Below are 18,552 nucleotides of genomic sequence, written 5' to 3'. Positions count from 1 at the left end.
TTTACCCTTTTATCTGGCAACAAAACTGACACCTTTTTTACGCGACTCCCACCGCTCGCGCAGCGCCTGCGTTTGAGTCGTGGCCCGAAGCGTCGTGCGACCTCGTCGCTCGCGATGGGATCCTCCCCCCCTTCCACCTACCCACCACCCCCCCCCCCCATGGGAACCCCGGCACTCGCCAGGAGCGGTTGTCGCGCTTGGCGAAGGTTCGCAGGAAGAAGTCGCCGGGCTCGCCGGGCCGGTAGGTGGAGGGCACGAGCACGTAGGGTCCCCGGGGCAGCACGAGGCGCGCCGTCACCTCGCGCGCGTTCGCAAACGCGCGGCTCTCGTGGACGCGTCGTGCCGCCGCGAAGAACGTGGCGGGCAGGCGGCCCGGGACGGACTGCAGCTGCGCACGTGGGTGGCGGAGGGCGAGTTTTACAGACGTACAAGGCAGGAGGTTGCAACGTGTGGTGAACGACCGGTGAATCGGATCGTTCAACGGCGATCGGAAAGACATCTACGTGGATACTCCTGAAGCAGTCGAATGGCGACGAATTGGAAGCTGTTTAGCACCTGCGTCGGAGGCCTTCGCAGATAATATCATCCAAAATGCAGGGTGTTTTTTTATTACACGTTTTTATTTAACTCACTTTGTCTGTTGTCGTGGACTCAAAAAATCTTGTAACTCAATTTGTACCCACTTCCCAATGTGCTATCGACTGCAAACTTGGTATACTTATGTCATACTGATGACAATACCATATTCTATCATGAAAAAATAAAAAACATGTATTTTGAAAACAATCTTTTCTATATGTTATGTTTCGGCTTGGGTCTAATTGTCCACGCTCAACTGACGTTGGCTGTAAATCACCACGGCCCCCTTACGTTATGGCAAGCTTCGGGGCCACTTCCTGGAGTCGTGGAGTTCTGCCATTATTCGTACGGTACATTTCATAAAAGCGTGTTTAAAAAAAAGTATTTCAAATATTACTTATTTTGGGTTAGATCGCGTAAATATATAAATGTGTCGTTAGACCCACCACCACCCGACAAAGACAATTATGAAGGGTTGTTACGTAAACAGAACGTGGCAATTCGTTACTAGTACAGCACACTGGTGTGTTGCAGAGCAAAGCCACATTGTAAAAAATTGTGAATGTTTTTTGTACGTATATTTGTTTGTTTCTCCCTTGAGATGGGACTTTGTGGGATGAACGTTGAGATTTATTAGGGCACGGGGTGATCAATACCGTCTGAATTGGTCTGCAATAAGGTAGGCATTGATAATTATTCAGAATTTGAAACCATACGTTTATTACAAGTACACTATTTAGTTACTTCTCATAAATCAAACCTCAAAATTTGTTTCCAGAAACAATTTTCTCGTCAACACAAATCCACTCACCCACTACTCAACTATCTACATACAACTCCATAATCCTCTGCAATCCAGTGCAATACAAAGTCGTGTCCCACACTACGACTCAAACGCGAGCGGTCATACACGAGCTGGCCGTATTCATCCGCTCACTCGCGATAATTACTAAACCACATACGAAGCGAGCACTTGACTTGCCTCCGGAGGAATCTGCAAAAGAAACAAAACCAAATCATTAATGCCGTATGATTATTATGCTTGCTGCCCATGAAAAACGCCGTCTCAATTCTGTTTCAGGAGGGTCCTGCTGAGTGTTTTGTAGTAGAGAGGGCGATGATTGCTATTTGTATAGTTTTCGAAGTGCACCCATGTTTCTGTATGCACCGTGCGGGCGTGATAATATACGGAAGTGCATAAATGTATAAATGTGTTTCGGTAGTTTTTGTGAATTTGCTTCATACAATAGTGCACCCATGTTTATGTGTACACATTATGAATGTGCCATATACATTGACAGCGCACCCATGTGTCTGGGTGCATATTGGAAATGCGCTTTATACAATACTAGCCCACCCATGTTTTTGGGTGCCCGTTGTGAATCTGCCGTATGAAATACTAGCGCAACCGTGTTTCTGGGTGCACGTTTTAAATGTGCAAAATTAAAACAATAGTGCACCCACGTCTCTGGGTGCACGTTACGAACGCGCAGAGCCCCACTCACGCTGTAGATGCTGAAGCCGATGTGCAGGAACGTGGAGCGTGCTCCGCGCTTGAGCACGCGCCGGTTCTTCTGCATCAGCGCGACCACCACCGTGCACGTGACGTCGCCACGGCCCTCCAGCCCATCCTCGTCATCATCGGAGTCGTCGTCATCCTCCTCGCACAGGGTGAGACGGAACTGTGGGTTCGTCCAGAACGTGCCTGGATGGCAAACACCACGTGGAATCTACACGTTAACGCATAAAGACAAAGGCCCCCCGTGTAGCCTTCGCATACTTTTGGGGCAAGTGCTGTTAGCGAGCATCACGCTCGCTAACACGAGGGGGCGGGTGGCCAGCACCTGCTCGGCCACCTTTGTCTCCCCAGTGGCGATGTTTACACACCGCTCCAGGTACTCATTTGAGGCCGAGTCGACCTAGGGCAGGCCCAGGACCGCTTCAGATAATCGTTCGTCGCGCAGCACGCCAACCGTTACACTACCGCTCCCCACATGTTAACAAGGCAAAGATCCCCCGTATAGCCTGTAAGAGACTGTTGGGGCAAGTGCTGTTAGCGAGTAGCACCTATGAAGTCCGGCACGGCACACGAGTGGCGATGTTTTTACCCACCGCACCAGATACTCATTTGAAGCTGTTAACGCATACCTACATGCATCATCATCGGCCATGATATATCCACTGCCGGATCACGGCCTGCCCAAGGTGTCACCGTCTCACATGCGCGTACAACTACCAGTTGCCATGTTCAACTGCTGCCCCTCTGTTACGATCATCGTCATGATCACCACGTGCTCTAGCACTGCATGCTGCAGCTAGTACTTTAGACTATGATGATTCTGATGACGAGAACAGTAGTGACAATGAAGATGATCTTGACGGCGAAGACAATGATGCCGCTGAAAATAACGATCGTGATGATGAACGATGACAATGACGGTGACGACGAAAATAATGGCAGCGCTGATGACGACGACGATGATGATGATGGTGGTGGTGGCAAAGGCAATGATGATGACAATGAAAATGATGGTGACGACGACGACGATGATGATGATGGTGGTGGTGGCAAAGGCAATGATGATGACAATGAAAATGATGGTGACGACGACGATGGCACTCGCCCTCAAACTTGCGACATCCCCCCGCGGTGCACCCTGGCACCCATCGGCCCTCGTGCGTGGCGAGGGCCCACCCAGTGGCACCTCCTCCGTGCGGACTCAGGCTGCAGATCTCCACGTTACTGAAGCATTGCGCGAAGTCGCACCAGGACATCCTGCACACGGAGTGGCCCGTGGCTCACGTCATCGCGTAGATGTGTGCAAGTGCACTTGCCCGCCCGCCAGACAGCCAGTAAAACTTTTTTTTTTCAATTGTCGTACAATTTAACTTTCAAAGTACAGCACGTGTAAGAATAGGTTTTAACCTTTCTGGCAATTAAACAGGAGGTTTCGATTTAAAGCTTTCGTGACTGCAGGGATTCATCTTCTTGGTTCTTTCGGTAAAGTCACGCAGAATAGAAACAACAAAAATAATAAAATAAAACATAATAAAATAATATATTATAATAATATTATATTATTATATTATATATTATTATATTATATTATTATATATTATATATATTATTTTTGTTGTTTCTATTCTGCGTGACTTTACCGAAAGAACCAAGAAGATAAACAGGAGGTGTTCAAATGTTCAAACACCAAATAGATGCCTCCTTTTGCAAGGAATTAAGTCTGCATGAACCACACGGTACTTGAAGTGAACATCCAAACAAACCATGTTCTTATAATATATGCATTGCCTTTGAAACTAATTGGCCTACGCCAAAGACAGCCCTCTTTAGTTTTTCAAAGCCAATGCATATATTATGATTTAAGAGCATGCTTTGTTTGCATGTTCACAACAAGTACTGTCTGTGGTTAATGTAGTATTTGATTCCTTGCAAAAAGGTTGATGGTGTTTGAACATCTTTTTGCATCTTTTTTTACTGCCAGAATGGGTATAACATATTCTTAAATCTTGATTTTAAGCTTTCGTGACTGCAGGAATCCATACTCTTTGGTTCTTTCGGTAAAGTTGTGTAGTTAGAAATAAAATCAAATTAATCAAAAAAATATATATTTGTTTTACAAATAAAATTTGTTTTACAAATAAAATTGTAAATAAATTGTATTTTATTTGTTTTGTTTCTAGTAACATATTCTTATTTATCATACTTTGATACCGCCAACAAATGTCTAGTTACACAATACGTGTCCCTACGTAGGTGGTTGGGTCATTGGGCAAAGCGCCTTTTCCTTTTTACCCATCCCCTGGGCTACATCATCTCTCCACTGAACGACGGCGATTTGAACCTCAAGTATTCTAGACGACATTGCGTTATGTCCTTGCAGTTTTCTTTGACGGAGTGTGCGCAAATAATAATGATGAAAAAGAAGAAAATAATGAACACTTGCAATGCACTTTTCACACCGGAGGTCACAACGTGCTGTACAGCGCTACAAACAGACATTTAAAATAAACTCTATTAAAAGCTTTGCAGGCTAATGATTCCCTCGCCCCACCAAATAAAGTAAAACAAAATCCCACGGGGGGAACAACGGATCAATTCATGAATAATAATCACGCGTGCCTTGTTTGTAATGAGGGCGAGCGGTGGAGTGGGGGAATAATTGTGCGGGGGGACAGGGCAAGAAAGTGGTGTCTGGTAGTCACCAAAACTCCCCGTCCTCTTCTTGTTGAAGCCTCAACCTCTGCTTCTCTTCGCAGGACACCGCGTTCCACTCGGGGGAGCTGCGGCGAGACAGCACAGCGAGCAGGGCAACGACAGGTTAGCAGAGCAGTTTTGTTGCCAGAATTAAAAGGGGAAAAACCCTATTAGTATATATTGGTACTGGCAAAGGAGGCCTCATAATGTAGATGCTTACGCCGAGCTCTCATTACTCTGATAGTGCGTTGTCTTTGAACTGTGCGCCTTTTGGCGTCATCTGGTCGAACACCGTATGAGACTAAGCTCTAAGGAAAGCTGTCTCTGGTGTGGACCAATGAGTTTCAAGGACAGTGCATACATGATCAGAGTGTTGTTTTTGTTTGCATTTTGACTGCAAGTATTGTGGGTAATGTAAACACGATTCCTTGCGAAAGGTGTCAGTTTTGTTGCCAGAAAAAAGGGGAAAAACCCTATTAGTACCTTACGTTGTGTTTAGAAGGTGACTTTGATCGAGGCGCTTAACATCATTTAAAAAAAACACAACGCTACGAACAAAGAAATGATCGAGAGGGCAGGGGCGTGCAGGATTGGGTGACCCCCAATAGAGGCGGGTTTAGAGAAGGGATGGGAAGGAGTGGAGGGGTGGTGGGTGGGAAGAGAATGGGCGATGGAGATTGGTTGAGGCTTTACGAAAGGAACGAAAGGAGGTCACGGAGGGGGACTGCTCAATGCATTGGGTTTGGTTGGGTGGGGTGGTGGAGGGTCTTACGACACAGATTTAGTCAGATCGTTACGCGCGCGAATCCAAAAACGATCAACTCTGAATGGTGATATTGGCTGCGATAAGCTCTTCGTCTGTAATATATTCAAATCGATATCTTAGCATTCTTCACGCGCGAGTGTTTTACAAAAGTGAGGAATGACCCGAAGGGTAATTAGGAGGCGACCTCGTGGTCGCACGGCGCCATTGCTCTCCATGTGCTCAAACAAAACCACTTGAACAATCGTCGTCATCATCATTAGAAAATTCTACAAAAACAACAGCATCATATTCTTTATATGAACAAGGACAAAATACTCGTTGGTTCTTTCGGTAAAGTCACGTAGGTAGAAAAATAAAATTAAAAAATAATATATCTACCTACGTGACTTTACCGAAAGAACCAAAGAGTATGGATTCCTGCAGTCACGAAAGCTTCAAATCAACAAAGTACAACATTTCGATTTAAAGCTTTCGTGACTGCAGGGATTCATCTTCTTGGTGCAGTACTTATAACATTCCTGCATTTCCCATAAATATGCTAAATTCCTTTTTATATGCAAATTCCTTTGTCAATGCGCCCAGCTTATATATATGCTCCAAGCTCGTGTGCTGTTTCATTCAGACTCTGTCGCCTCGACGGACCTGGTTTTCACCTGAGGACGGCTGCTTGCGTTGTGGCCGAAACGTCGTGAGAATTGTTTTATTATGTTTTATTTTTATTATTTTATTACTTCCCTTCTACGTGACTTTACCGAAAGAACCAAGAAGAAAAGTACAACATTATTCAACCCCCACCACACCCCGCCCCCACCCCTCAGCAATGCCTGTCTGTATGTCTGTCTGTATGTCTGCATGTCTGTCTGTATGTCTGTATGTATGTCTGTCTGTTTGTCTGTCTGTTTGTGTGTATGTCTGTGTGTCTGTCTGTATGTATGTCTGTATGTATGTCTGTCTATATGTCTGTCTGTATGTATGTATGTCTGTATGTATGTCTGTATGTATGTATGTCTGTCTGTATGTCTGTCTGTATGCATGTCTGTATGCATGTCTGTATGTATGTCTGTCTGTATGTCTGTCTGTATAACTTATTTCGCACCGATATCAATAATCACGATTCGGAATAAAAAAAAAAGTCAATAACATTAAAATCGGAGTCTGTGAGGGAGACAGAGACAGGGGGGGGAGTGAGACGGAGGGAGTGAGAAAGGGAGACAGGGAGATAAGGGAGGGAGATAAGGAGAGAAGGGGGGAGTGAGACAGGGATGGAGACAGTGAGACGGGTGTGTAGGGGGCGACACGTGATAGCATCCCACCAGTCGTTCCAGGAGCCGCTGTACTCCTGATAGCCCCAGGGGTTCCGCAGCCTCAGCAGGCGAACTCTGCTGCCGTTCACCGTCACCTGGACGCGAGTCGGCGGGGTCAGGGACGCCGCTCATTAGTCACGCCGCACTGCGCCGCTCCGTGCCGCAGCCCGAGAGGGCCTTGCTAGCGGGTGCACGGGCTGCCTCCGTCACAGACTTAGCGGCGCCGTGGGCTGCCGAGGGGCTTACGTCGTCAGCGGAGGGGCTGGAGAGCAAAGTGGATCGTTGTGTCTTTCTTGGTTCTTTCGGTAAAGTCACGTAGAATGGAAGTAATAAAATAATAAAAATAAAGATAAAATAATAAATTAAATAATAGCATACTACGACGTTTCGATTGCAACACAAGCAATCATCATCAGGTATAAAAGAAATAGCAACAAAAATCTAACCAGAAAACTATAGACAGACATATAAGCGGACAGACATCATAAAGATACACAGAGAGAGAACACGTATCGGCACAAAGAGAGAGGTCGTCTCTGTATTTTATACGTGACTTTACCGAAAGAACCAAAGAATAATTCCTGCAGGCACGAAAGCTCCAAAATTAAGAATAAAAATAAAACATAATAAAATAATTCTCACGACGTTTCGGCCACAACGCAAGCAGCCGTCCTCAGGTGGAGAGCAGGTTTGTCGAGGAGACAGAGTCTAAATCGAAATTTGGATCGTTGTGCTGTACGTCTATGCTTCCACGTCTACGCTCACAGGCTTCGCCAGCACGCACCGGCCAGCCTTGGCGAGTTGTGGTGGAATGATTGCAATGCACCCCATGCATGCGCAGCGAGGCCTTCGTCCAGCAGTTGATTGGCGATGACTGCGAGCGTGGTCACGTGCGAGTGTGTAGGTGGTGAGTGTTTGGATGGTGAGTGTTTAGGTGGTGAGTGTTTAGGCGGTGAGTGTTTAGGCGCGTGAGTGTTTAGGTGGTGAGTGTTTAGGTGGTGAGTGTTTATGTGGTGAGCGTGTGGGTGGTGAGTGTGTGGGTGGTGAGTGTGTAGGTGGTGAGTGTGTAGGTGGTGAGTGTTTAGGCGCGTGAGTGTGTAGGTGGTGAGTGTGTAGGTGGTGAGTGTGTGGGTGGTGAGTGTTTATGTACGTGAGTGTTTAGGCGCGTGTGAGTTTAGGTGGTGAGTGTTTAGGTGGTGAGTGTGTAGGCGGTGAGTGTTTAGGCGCGTGAGTGTTTAGGTGGTGAGTGTGTAGGTGGTGAGTGTGTAGGTGGTGAGTGTGTGGGTGGTGAGTGTTTATGTGCGTGAGTGTTTAGGCGCGTGTGAGTGTTTAGGTGGTGAGTGTTTAGGTGGTGAGTGTGTAGGCGGTGAGTGTTTAGGCGCGTGCGTGTTTAGGTGGTGAGTGTGTAGGTGGTGAGTGTGTAGGTGGTGAGTGTTTAGGTGGTGAGTGTGTGGGTGGTGAGTGTGTAGGTGGTGAATGTTTATGTGGTGAGTGTGTAGGTGGTGAGTGTTTAGGCGCGCGTGAGTGTTTATGTGCGTGATCATGAGCTCACCGAGTCGACACCCAGCACCGCGTACGCGTGACCCATCACCAGGCCCTCCGAGTTCACCCGACCCACCTGGGCCGGGTCTTTGGACTGTCGACATCGTCATCATCATCATCATCAATTATCATCATCATCAATTATCATCACCTGAGTATTATCATTGCCATATTGATATAACGGGCAATTGATATAATTGTCGTCATCATCTGGCGCGGGTAACTAATAATTGGTAGTTTCATCGTAATAGATCACATGTGAATCATCATCAAACGGCCGCATCATCCGCACAATCGCATCGTCGAACGCCGGTGAATTGTCAAGATGCATCAACCAACGACACCACGATCATCATTTTGACATTGTAGGCTTTCGCGACCAATATCATCCATAATAGAGGGGTTTTCTCGGGTTTAAATCGCGTAAATAGAAATATATAACCCCAAAAAAAACCTCCATTATGAACCACGATCATCAGTTCGGCACCTCCGCTCAGCGCGGCTGGCTCCGCACGGTGCAAAAGAAGTTCGACGTTCGCGCAAACTGCGTGGGCCGCGTCCAGGAATCAACGAATCGACAGACCAAAGCACCGCCTCCTGCCTGCCTCCTGCCTGCCTCCTGCCGGGCTAAACGAGGTGAGAATCACCGAGACCGCCACCGCCGCACCTTGAGGAAGCAGGCGACGAGCGCTTTGGCGGCCAGGGCGGAGCGCACGGCGCTCCAGAGGCGGTTCGAGTCGCCGGGGCTCACGGGGTGCGACTCTCCGAGTCCGCCCGTCAAGTCCTCCATGGCCTCGACGATCTTGCCCGTCCGCAGGCCGGCGTAGGAGCCGTTCACCCTGCGACCCGGGTGGGGGGTGAGGGGGTGTGGGGGTTAGTGGGGGGACATTGCGGACCGAGGTCGAGGTGACGACCGCGAGCGTCTTGAGTGGCACCCTCGCCAAATCAACTCCCTCCCTCTTCGCGCTCGCCAACAAAACAGATGTTTGTTCGCACAAAACAACAGAGAGAGAGAGAGACAAGCGAACGACAAACAGTGCAACAACAACAACAACTACTAAATAAGTAACAACAAAGTGTGCAGGTGAGGTTGGAAACCCAAGAGGGCTTATATAAAAATCACCCCCCCCCCCCAAGAAAGAACAACGTAAACGCAAAACAGATTGTTCAAATCAATCAAACTGAGCTTACTAATTGCAATGAAACATTAAACTCAGCGTTCGAAAAACCACGTAACTACCTCGCCTCGTGCACCCCGGTGTGTGCCGAAGAGTAAAAACACACCACATTCATGCACGAGTCGAGTACGACGTAGCCGCCGGTGATCACAAGCAGAGCTTCATCGGGCGATTGTTCCAAGCGACACGTGGAAGGAGCGTTGGGTGGGTGGGTGGTTTTGCGGTGGGAGGCAATCTTCGCCTTCGTGTGCGTCTCACTTGGCGTAAGCCTTCTCGAGCAGAGCGCTCCAGAACTCGTGCCTGGCGCTGGAGGAGGCGTACACGAGTTTGCCGTGCTGCGTGGGTAGCCGGTCGTCCACCACCACCTCCACCCAGCGGCCGTACTGCCAGAACTGCGACAAACAAAAGACAACGATCCCACGCCGCCCCCGTCCTCCAACCCCGCGTAGCCTTCAAAATGCTGTGTTGTGTGAACGTCTTTCGCACCGTACGTATCCAGCCGCGCTAATCGGAGGTGCGGGGGCGTTGTTGTTAAGCGAGTCGCGCCTGCCCGGCGAACACGAGGCGAGTGTGTGGCCAAAGCAACGTCCCAGCCCCCTTTGTCTCCCCGCGGTGTGTTGATGTTTACACACAGGTTGACCTAGGGGGGGGGGGCGGGGGTGCCCAGGACCGGTTCAGAGAATTGTCGCTGGTGTTGGCCGTGAGCAAGAATCGGTTCGTAGAAGCAGCGCGCTAACTGCTGCGCCACCGATCCCCACACTGGGCGAGCGGTGGCGCGTGTGGCAGGCAGCAGAGTGCCGAGTCGCACACGGACACAAAGATACACAGACACGAATATAAAAACACACACACACATGAGGGGCCGTCCATAAATGACGTCACGCGATTTTGGACGATTTTTGACCCCCCCCCCCTCCCTCGTCACACGGAGTCACAAAAAGTCAGATCCCCGCTCAAATATGACGTCACAAAGCTCTGTGTCCCCCCCCCCCCACGCACTGCTCCCGATGTTCACAGGAGCACCCCCAACACACAACAAACACGGCGTACAACAAACAAAGACACACCGAGTGCAGAGATTAGCACGCTCAGCTACGTACGGTGAGAAAGACGTCCTACACACATACATGATTGCAGATGATGCGATGAAATGTGCTCATAAAGCCGCCTAATTGTCACGGGACGGGAACACCCATTCATTGAGGCGACTGCACACCGATACACACACGGCCCTTCCAAACCCCACCCCCGTAATTCTGATTGTAACGCAATGACCGAATGTTGTAAAAGGATAACTAATACAACATTTGCAACAACGACAAGAAATCCGCTTGTCCGTTAGGACTCGGAACGCGTATCGTTATATTTGCGGAACGAGCGCCGTTATAACGCGGAATGTGTACTGTTATAACGCGCAACGCGCCGTTATAGCGCAGAACGTGCCCGTTATAACGCGGTTTCTAAGCGGTCAACGACAAACACTTTTTTCTTCTTGGTTCTTTCGGTAAAGTCACGTAGAATGGAAATAATAAAATAATAAAAATAAAACATAATAAAATAATTCTCACGACGTTTCGTCTGTCTTTCCGACAGACCTGTTCTTCACCTGAGGACGGCTGCTTGCGTTGTGGCCGAAACGTCGTGAGAAGTATTTTATTATGTTTTATTTTTATTATTTTATTATTTCCCTTCTACGTGACTTTACCGAAAGAACCAAGAAGATGAATCCCTGCAGTCACGAAAGCTTTAAATCGAAAAAGACAAACACTTTTCTTGAGCTGCGCAGGTGAGCGGTACGGCGATAGAGTACATGGAATGACGCAGTAACGTAGACTGATACAGTAACGCGGTGGCGTGCCCTCGGTTTGTTGTCCCGCCGTCCCACTGCGTGTGCCTCGTGACACATCGTTATCTCGCCAAACTTCATCGTCACATCTTTGATGGGGGAAATCGGTTTTTTTTTTTGTCGCTGAACGCGGCACTCTTTTTTGGCGAACGCATCCACTGCGACTGCAACCAGTGCCGGACTAAGCTAGTGCGGGGCCTGTAGCATATGTTACAAAGGGGTCCTAATTAAAATAAAACACGTAAATATTAAACACACAAATTTAGAACTTGCATAGTAAAGTACAGTAATTGTATTTATTCATTTGCTATACAGCCAGATAATACGACAAATCGCTAACCTGAAACACCCAGTCGTTCATAAAAGTTTAAGGCGGTATAGTACTATAATAATAGAGCAAGTGCAGAATCACTGAACCGGAATTGATAGCTTGAACGCATTTAGCGCGGGCCCCCTTGTAAGTGCGGGGCCCGTAGCATAATGGAGCTATTTTTGCCACTCGGGATAATCCGGCACTGACTGAAACCACCTCTGGGATGCGTTCGAGTGAGGAATCAATTTGCACGTACTCGGAAACGGAAGATGCCGCAGTAGGACGCTCCAAAGTGCTGCCCCTCGGGCACCACGTGGGCGAAGAGGCGGCGGTACATCGTGAGAGAGGAGAGGGCAGCTAGGAGCCAGCAGTCCCCTGCAACAAAGACAAAAAGATTGCCCGTAAATAGCCTTACCAGACTCGTCGAGGGCAAGTGCTGTTAGCGAGCACCTATGAAGGCCGGCACTGTGGCACGCGAGGGGGTGGGTTGCCAGCACCACGCCCGGCCGCCTTTGTCTCCCCAGTGGCGATGTTTACACACCGCATTGGGTACTAATTTGAGGCCGAGTTGACTTAGTGGAGGCCCAGGACCTGTACAGATAATGGTCACTGGTGTTGGCCGTGAGCGGGATTCGAACTCGGGTTCCCCCGGGGTTGTAGCGCAGTGCGCTCACCGCTACACCACACACACCAGGGGTGGCAGTACAGCAAGTAGGCGCTCGCAAACAGCACTTGTCCCAAAAGTCTGCTATGGCTAATGCAGAGGGATGTGTTGTTTTGCTGCCCTGTCCAAGCTTACATTTGGTGTAAAAAAATCGGCAGGAATTGATGCACTTACGCAAATTGTACTAATATACTTTATTTATTTGTATTTATTTTCGCGACTTATGTACCGTGCCCATACTTTGCACTCCAATCGTTTTTTTATCGTTTGTTGTTGTTGTGACGTTCTGACCCACCCCGACTGGAAGCCTGTAAAAAAACAAGAGCTTCATAGCTCATCGGATTCCTCGTGCAGTCTAAACAAAGATTCCGATTCGGATATTTTCCTCTGTCTGTGTGTGTGGCGAGCGGTAGTGTCGTGCCCAGCATCGTTACATCTTCCAAACCACTGCCCATCGGAAACGTCCGACAGCAGTTGATCATCACTCGTTTCCAGAGGGGGCGGCCACTTTCGCCCGATAAGGGACCGTCCATAAATGACGTCACGCGATTTTGGACGATTTTTGACCCCCCCCACCCCTCGTCACACGGCGTCACAAAAAGTCAGACCCCCCCCTCAAATATGACGTCACAAAACTCTGCCCCCCCCCCCAAAAAAAAACATTTCCATATAGAAATTAAAACATGTTACAAATCTCTTTCAGCTATTGTCATTGTAGTGCGTAATTAATGTGGCACTGCACTCTGACGTTGTAGGAGAAAACATTTATTAAAAAGTCTATTTAATTAAGTAGAACGTGTTGTCTATTCTAGATTTGAAGCTTTCGTGACTGCAAGGATTCATATTCTTAGGTTTTTTTTCGGTAAAGTCACGTAGGTGACTTGTCTATATTTATTTAAAGTTGCGCATTTTGATGTGACGTCACATTTCTCAAACCCCCCCCCCCCCTCGTCACACATCGTCACAAATATCTGACCCCCCCCCCCCCCAGGTGCGTGACGTCATTTATGGACGGCCCCTAAGACGACATCAGTGTGGGTGCCTTGCAGTGGCCCCCGTGGTGCTTACAGAGCTCGCCCTGGCAGATGTCGCTGATAGTTGCCCCTTCAGCAATGAACCGCGGCGTCGGGCAAATCTCCTGGCCAGTGTTGCACACAGACACAGGGACACGCACGTGTCAGCGTCAAGGGGAACACTCCCCTCGACCCCTCTCTCGCCCGTCTACCCCTGTCACCCCTCTACCCCCTCTACCGCTGTCACTCTTCTCGCCCCTCTACCCCTCTACCCCTCTCACCCCTGTCACTCCTCTACCCCTCTCACCCCTGTCACTCCTCTACCCCTCTACACCTCTACCCCTGTCACCCCTCTACCCCTCTCACCCCTGTCACTCCTCTACCCCCTCTACCCCTGTCACCCCTCTACCCCTCTACCCCTCCACCCCTGTCACCCCTCTACCCCTCCACCCCTGTCACCCCTCTACCCCTTTACCCATGTCACCCCTCTACCCCTCTCCTCCATCGCATTTGCGCGGAATCCACGGCCGGAGCTCAACGCCGTGGAGTGCGGTTGACGTCACCACCGCGTGCCAGCCAGGCAGACATTGAATCCAGGCAGGAACACGTTTTTTCCCTCTTATAGTATACGCATCTATGCTACGGTGATTATTACCTGCGGTCTGAGCCAGTGGATATTCTCCGCGTCGGCATCCAAGGAGCCCAGTGCTTCTGGTCCGGGTGGGAAGGCGGCGTCTTCGAAGAGTTCTCCCCGGTCGAGGCACGCGCGTCTCAGGATCTCAAAGTCCTGCTCCAGGTGACTCGCGGGTCGTTCTGCAGATCCCTCTTCCATGGTCACACACTGGCCCTCGGCGAGCGTCAAGCCAGGGTTACTTTGATTTGAGTCAGTCGTAGTCTCGCGCAACAATAGCCTGCAGAGTTTTCGTCAAGTCTTCGTTCTACGGATTACACTGGTCAACACACTTTTTCTGGCATAAGGTATTCCAACGGTTTTAATGTAATTTTGGGGGGTGCTGATTCCAAATCTGGCATCAGTTTTTGTCTATCACATCAGGTTTTTGAGATATCAAATATTGCATTTTCAATAAAAACTGCAGAAGAAAAATATTAAATAAATGTGGATATCTACATAAAATGATATTATAAACACACTATCCTAAAAATACAGCACCATATTTTAACACTAAAGCAGTCACTGACTCGCAACAACTTGCAATCATAAGTGACAGAGTTAATTTCGGGTAAAATCAATGAAAATGGGGTATGCCGATAGCATAAAATGAGATGTGATAGAGCAAATCTGAGATCAGATTTGGAATCAGCACCCTGAAATTAGTCTAAAACAGCTGCAAAAGTCCAGGCCAGAATGTTTTTTTTTGTTGACCAGTGTTATATTTGTTACCCGTTCGTTTGATCTAATGAACTAAAGCAGTCAAACATTTCGTGTGCTGCGTCTAATTTTTGAGTTCGGAAAAGTGGTGGTAAGTGTTGGGGCGCCACAGTGGCGAGATGTTAACTACCTCGCCTTGTATACAGCAGATCGTGTGGATTTTTCTCCAGGTCCTCCGATTTTCCCTCCGCATTTAGAAGCATGCGTTTAGAGTATTTGGCTGTCGTCACGCTCGGTGATTAAAACATATATAGACACACGTCTACTGGACATGTGTGTGAGAGAAAAGAGCTTCATAGCTCATCGGATTCCTCCAGTATCAACAAACATTCCCATTCTGACGAATATCTTCGTCACTGCGAGAACTTTCGTTGACGCAAAAAAATGGACACTGCCCCCCCCCCTCTCTGTCCATAGCCACGAATTATTCAGCAAGGGCTGACATTCATCGGAATCTGCGAGCTCTGGTAACCAACGTGCAATGTCCCTCTCGCTAATCAAGAGTCAGGTGGGACGCGCACTTCAGTCGAGCAGCGAAGCGGCAAAAATACCAATAAGTATAACCCGTAAAAACAAAGTTTTTCACTATAAATCCTTTATATGCGTGGCAGCGAACTTAATATAAAGGATCTAAAAATATATTCGCCTGTGGAGGACGCGAGGATCGATCCCGCGACCTTTGGCATGGGAAGCGAGGGCGCTACCAACTGCGCTACTCCGCCACGGCCTGTGGAGGGGTTACGCTCTGGGCTCTTATACTGTGACGTTCAGCCAAAGCCATGAATGAGTTCTATTTGAATATATGTAAAATAAAAAATTTTGCCTAAAAAGTGTAAAATTTTGGGAATTTTTTTTTCACGAACATTAATTGTCTGGCACAACGAGTCTGTGTGCAAAATGTCAGCTCGATTGGATCACGGCAAATGGGTTAAAAAACGACCGAAAGATTTGCACGGTCGTAAGCAAGCAAGCACGCAAGCACGCAAGCAAGCAAGCAAGCATGCGAACTTAATATAAAGGATTTAAAAAAACATCCTCTTCGGCGAGACATTAAAACCCCACATTGGGTTACACCGCAAGTCTGCGCGTGTTTGACACCGGTGGTGCAGAAGCGGCGTGGTTCCTGTGGCGTGCGGCGTGCGTGACGAGTCAAATGAATACTTACAGCCCCTTTGTAGCTCCACTGCTGGACGAAGGCCTCCTCACGACGACACAGCGACACAACAAACCAAAGCTCGCCGTGTCGTCTCTTCACAGACTGTTGGGGCAAGTGCTGTTCGCGAGCCCCTCTCGAGGGCGGCTATGTAAACGAGACGGCCCTGGCGTCTAGAGTTCTCACCTGGCTCAGCGAACCTCACCTACGTATGGGTGTATTTATGTAAATACTCACAATATGCAGACTCGCTGCAGTTTGGCTATCGGTGTGGGTCACTGTGCAGCCATGTCGCTTGCGATGGTTGGCTGTGTCGGTCGAATGATCGTGCAAAATAGGATCAGAGATGACCCCCCCCCTCTCCCCACCCATCTTCTGGCTTTAATTGATCTGCGCAATTAGGTTAATTGGTCCGTCAGCGTCAGCACACGTGACTGGCCCCCTTGTAATCGCTAGCGAGGCAATTAGATGAGTCATCACGCCGCAGGACACGCGTAAGTTTGCGCAATTCGCATCGTGATTAACAGCATGCGTAAAAAAAATTGCTTGTAATTGAAAGCTTATGGCCTTACACGACAGCACCCTTGATAAACATTGACGTCGTTATTTATAGCCACCGTTGCTGAGCACAGGCTCAAAAACGCCCAGGGTCCAGCGACGAACAGCACTCATGCAGGCCCAGTATCAGAGATGAGTCGCATTGGGGTTTCTTTTTTTAAACAAACAAAATCTAAAGCATTATTTTGCGGTACTGCGTCGGTGTTAGATGGCGCTAGGCAATAAGAGGTTCAGGACCAGGTGTTTCGCTCGTCGGTACCACCAGACGAGGCAGAAGAACAATTGTTCGAATCGCCTTACGTGGCGAATAACGGCGAATTGTGTGAGAACCACCTGAAGTGAGTGGGCGTTATCCAGTAACTCAATTGCATTTCACCTTATCAATACGTGGGTGCGACTGAAGTTTGGCTACCTGAAGTGGAACCGATTTCTCCTGTGGCCCATGGACTACTATACAGGGAACAGAAACGGAGGTGGAGCAATGAGACCTACTCGTGCGCTGGATGGAATGTTGCATCACAAAGACCCTGAGAGATGTCGACGGCCTTCATCCAGCAGTGGATCGATCACGGCTGCCGGATGGTGACCGTGCCTAGTCACCTCTTGACTCATAATTGAGGGATCCGTTTTGCATGCAATTTCTGGCTCATGAATCCCATGACAGCGGGCCATTTGCCGATGTAATTGGTGCCTTGCGATCACGTACCGCTCTGCCCACACACGTCACGGGCGTGCGAACTGCGAGGCCGCTATTATGTGTGAATAATCCACGTAATAGAGTAAACTGTAGGGGGGGGGGAGAAACCCAACATCGGAGTTATGTATACCTCGGGCAGGTGTTGGCAACATATCAAGAGCCGCGATGCGATGTTGATCAACAACGTCACGAAGCACAGTCCTTAAAGAGCCACATGCGGCTTCCGGAAGCCGCATGTGGCCGACCCTCACCTAAGGAAAACCATCGAAGGCAAATCTGTAGCGGAATTGTGGCATACAGAGAGGTAAGCGTGAGCCAGGGTGCAGTGCTTTGTGAAAACTGCACAATGGTCATCAAAAGTAAATGTTACCGATGTGAATGAACGCTTCAAGCGGTGAATATCGCCAGGATTTTCACATCGTTTTAAAACAATGTTTCTCTCGGTTACAGGTAGAGTTTAGCCAAATTAAGTCACACACTACATTTAATCGTTATAGGGTAGTTTTGTGCAGTTACTGGTGGCCAAGGCTGAGACAACCATCCACTCTCTACACTTGAGACCCCTGGGTTAACCGTGCAGAGTTGAAACCCGGCATGACCATTAATCATCATCCATGAACATCACGATCCATGGGCAGGTAGCCCCGTAGGTGACCACTGCACATTTCATTTGTTTCCACTTTCCTTCGTCTTGTGCCAATGTGGCTCAAGTAGTGACCACGTTCTTCTGGCACTGACCTCTTACGATGTCTTCGTCAAGTCATTCTCTGCGAGCTCTTCCTCTCTCTCCGGTTCCTTACATATTTCCGAACAACAACAACAACAACACTTTTGATGTCCCTGCTGTTGTCCATCCTACATGTGCGTACATTCCGCCAGCTATAATGCAAAGTACGTTAACACATCATCTAACTTCGTATCACAAGTTACCCTCGTACCTGCCGTTGGTTGTTGACACCAACGATTCAATGCCCCGTGTCGCAAAAAACCGTTGCCACCAACTCGAGCAAGCGGTAGAAATTCACCATCGCTAATGCCAGGCGACACTTTAAGCCACACGAATAACGCGGCGTGTTAATATTAACGATACAAATGACGTTTTTTGTGTGTCTGTTTGTTTGCGAATTAGCTTAAAATTAAACTTTTATTTGACGTGTCGCTGGCAGAGACGGTTCGCGTCACACGCCACGCAACAGCCGCCTCGCAGTGGGACAGCGACGAGCCACGGGCCAAACACCACAACCACCACCACAACCACCACCACAACCAACACCACCACAACCACCACCACAACCACCACCACAACCAACACCACCACAACCACCACCACAACCAC

The 18,552-nt window shown here is 48.6% G+C and overlaps 1 protein-coding gene across 3 annotated transcripts; it reads right to left on the bottom strand.

The window, feature by feature from the left end:
• Nucleotides 1–117: 117 nt before the first annotated feature.
• LOC133352630 (calpain-8-like) lies at nucleotides 118–18,255 on the bottom strand. Of its 3 annotated transcripts, none has more exons than XM_061568389.1 (13): nucleotides 18,155–18,255; nucleotides 17,955–18,011; nucleotides 14,074–14,231; nucleotides 13,474–13,543; nucleotides 9,841–9,974; nucleotides 9,072–9,243; nucleotides 8,415–8,498; nucleotides 6,872–6,957; nucleotides 4,801–4,878; nucleotides 3,204–3,355; nucleotides 2,085–2,284; nucleotides 1,542–1,573; nucleotides 118–388 (listed from the first exon to the last, which is right to left on the bottom strand). In XM_061568389.1, the coding sequence occupies exons 3-13, from the start codon at nucleotides 14,109–14,111 to the stop codon at nucleotides 295–297; spliced, it is 1,140 nt and encodes a 379-aa protein (XP_061424373.1). In that variant the 5' UTR covers nucleotides 14,112–14,231; nucleotides 17,955–18,011; nucleotides 18,155–18,255; the 3' UTR covers nucleotides 118–294. The 3 variants fall into 3 exon arrangements, with proteins under 3 accessions (XP_061424373.1, XP_061424371.1, XP_061424372.1); XM_061568387.1 differs by lacking the exons at nucleotides 17,955–18,011; nucleotides 18,155–18,255 and adding exons at nucleotides 11,998–12,116; nucleotides 15,974–16,301 and having other exon boundaries at nucleotides 14,074–14,259; XM_061568388.1 differs by lacking the exons at nucleotides 17,955–18,011; nucleotides 18,155–18,255 and having other exon boundaries at nucleotides 14,074–14,248.
• Nucleotides 18,256–18,552: the final 297 nt, after the last annotated feature.

This window comes from Lethenteron reissneri, chromosome 41, assembly GCF_015708825.2.
Source record: "Lethenteron reissneri isolate LAM-NWPU_2019-01 chromosome 41, ASM1570882v1, whole genome shotgun sequence".
In the NCBI taxonomy this organism is placed as follows: domain Eukaryota; kingdom Metazoa; phylum Chordata; class Hyperoartia; order Petromyzontiformes; family Petromyzontidae; genus Lethenteron; species Lethenteron reissneri.
Note: the sequence above shows the minus strand (reverse complement) of the source record. Positions and strands in the feature narration are given on the sequence as shown.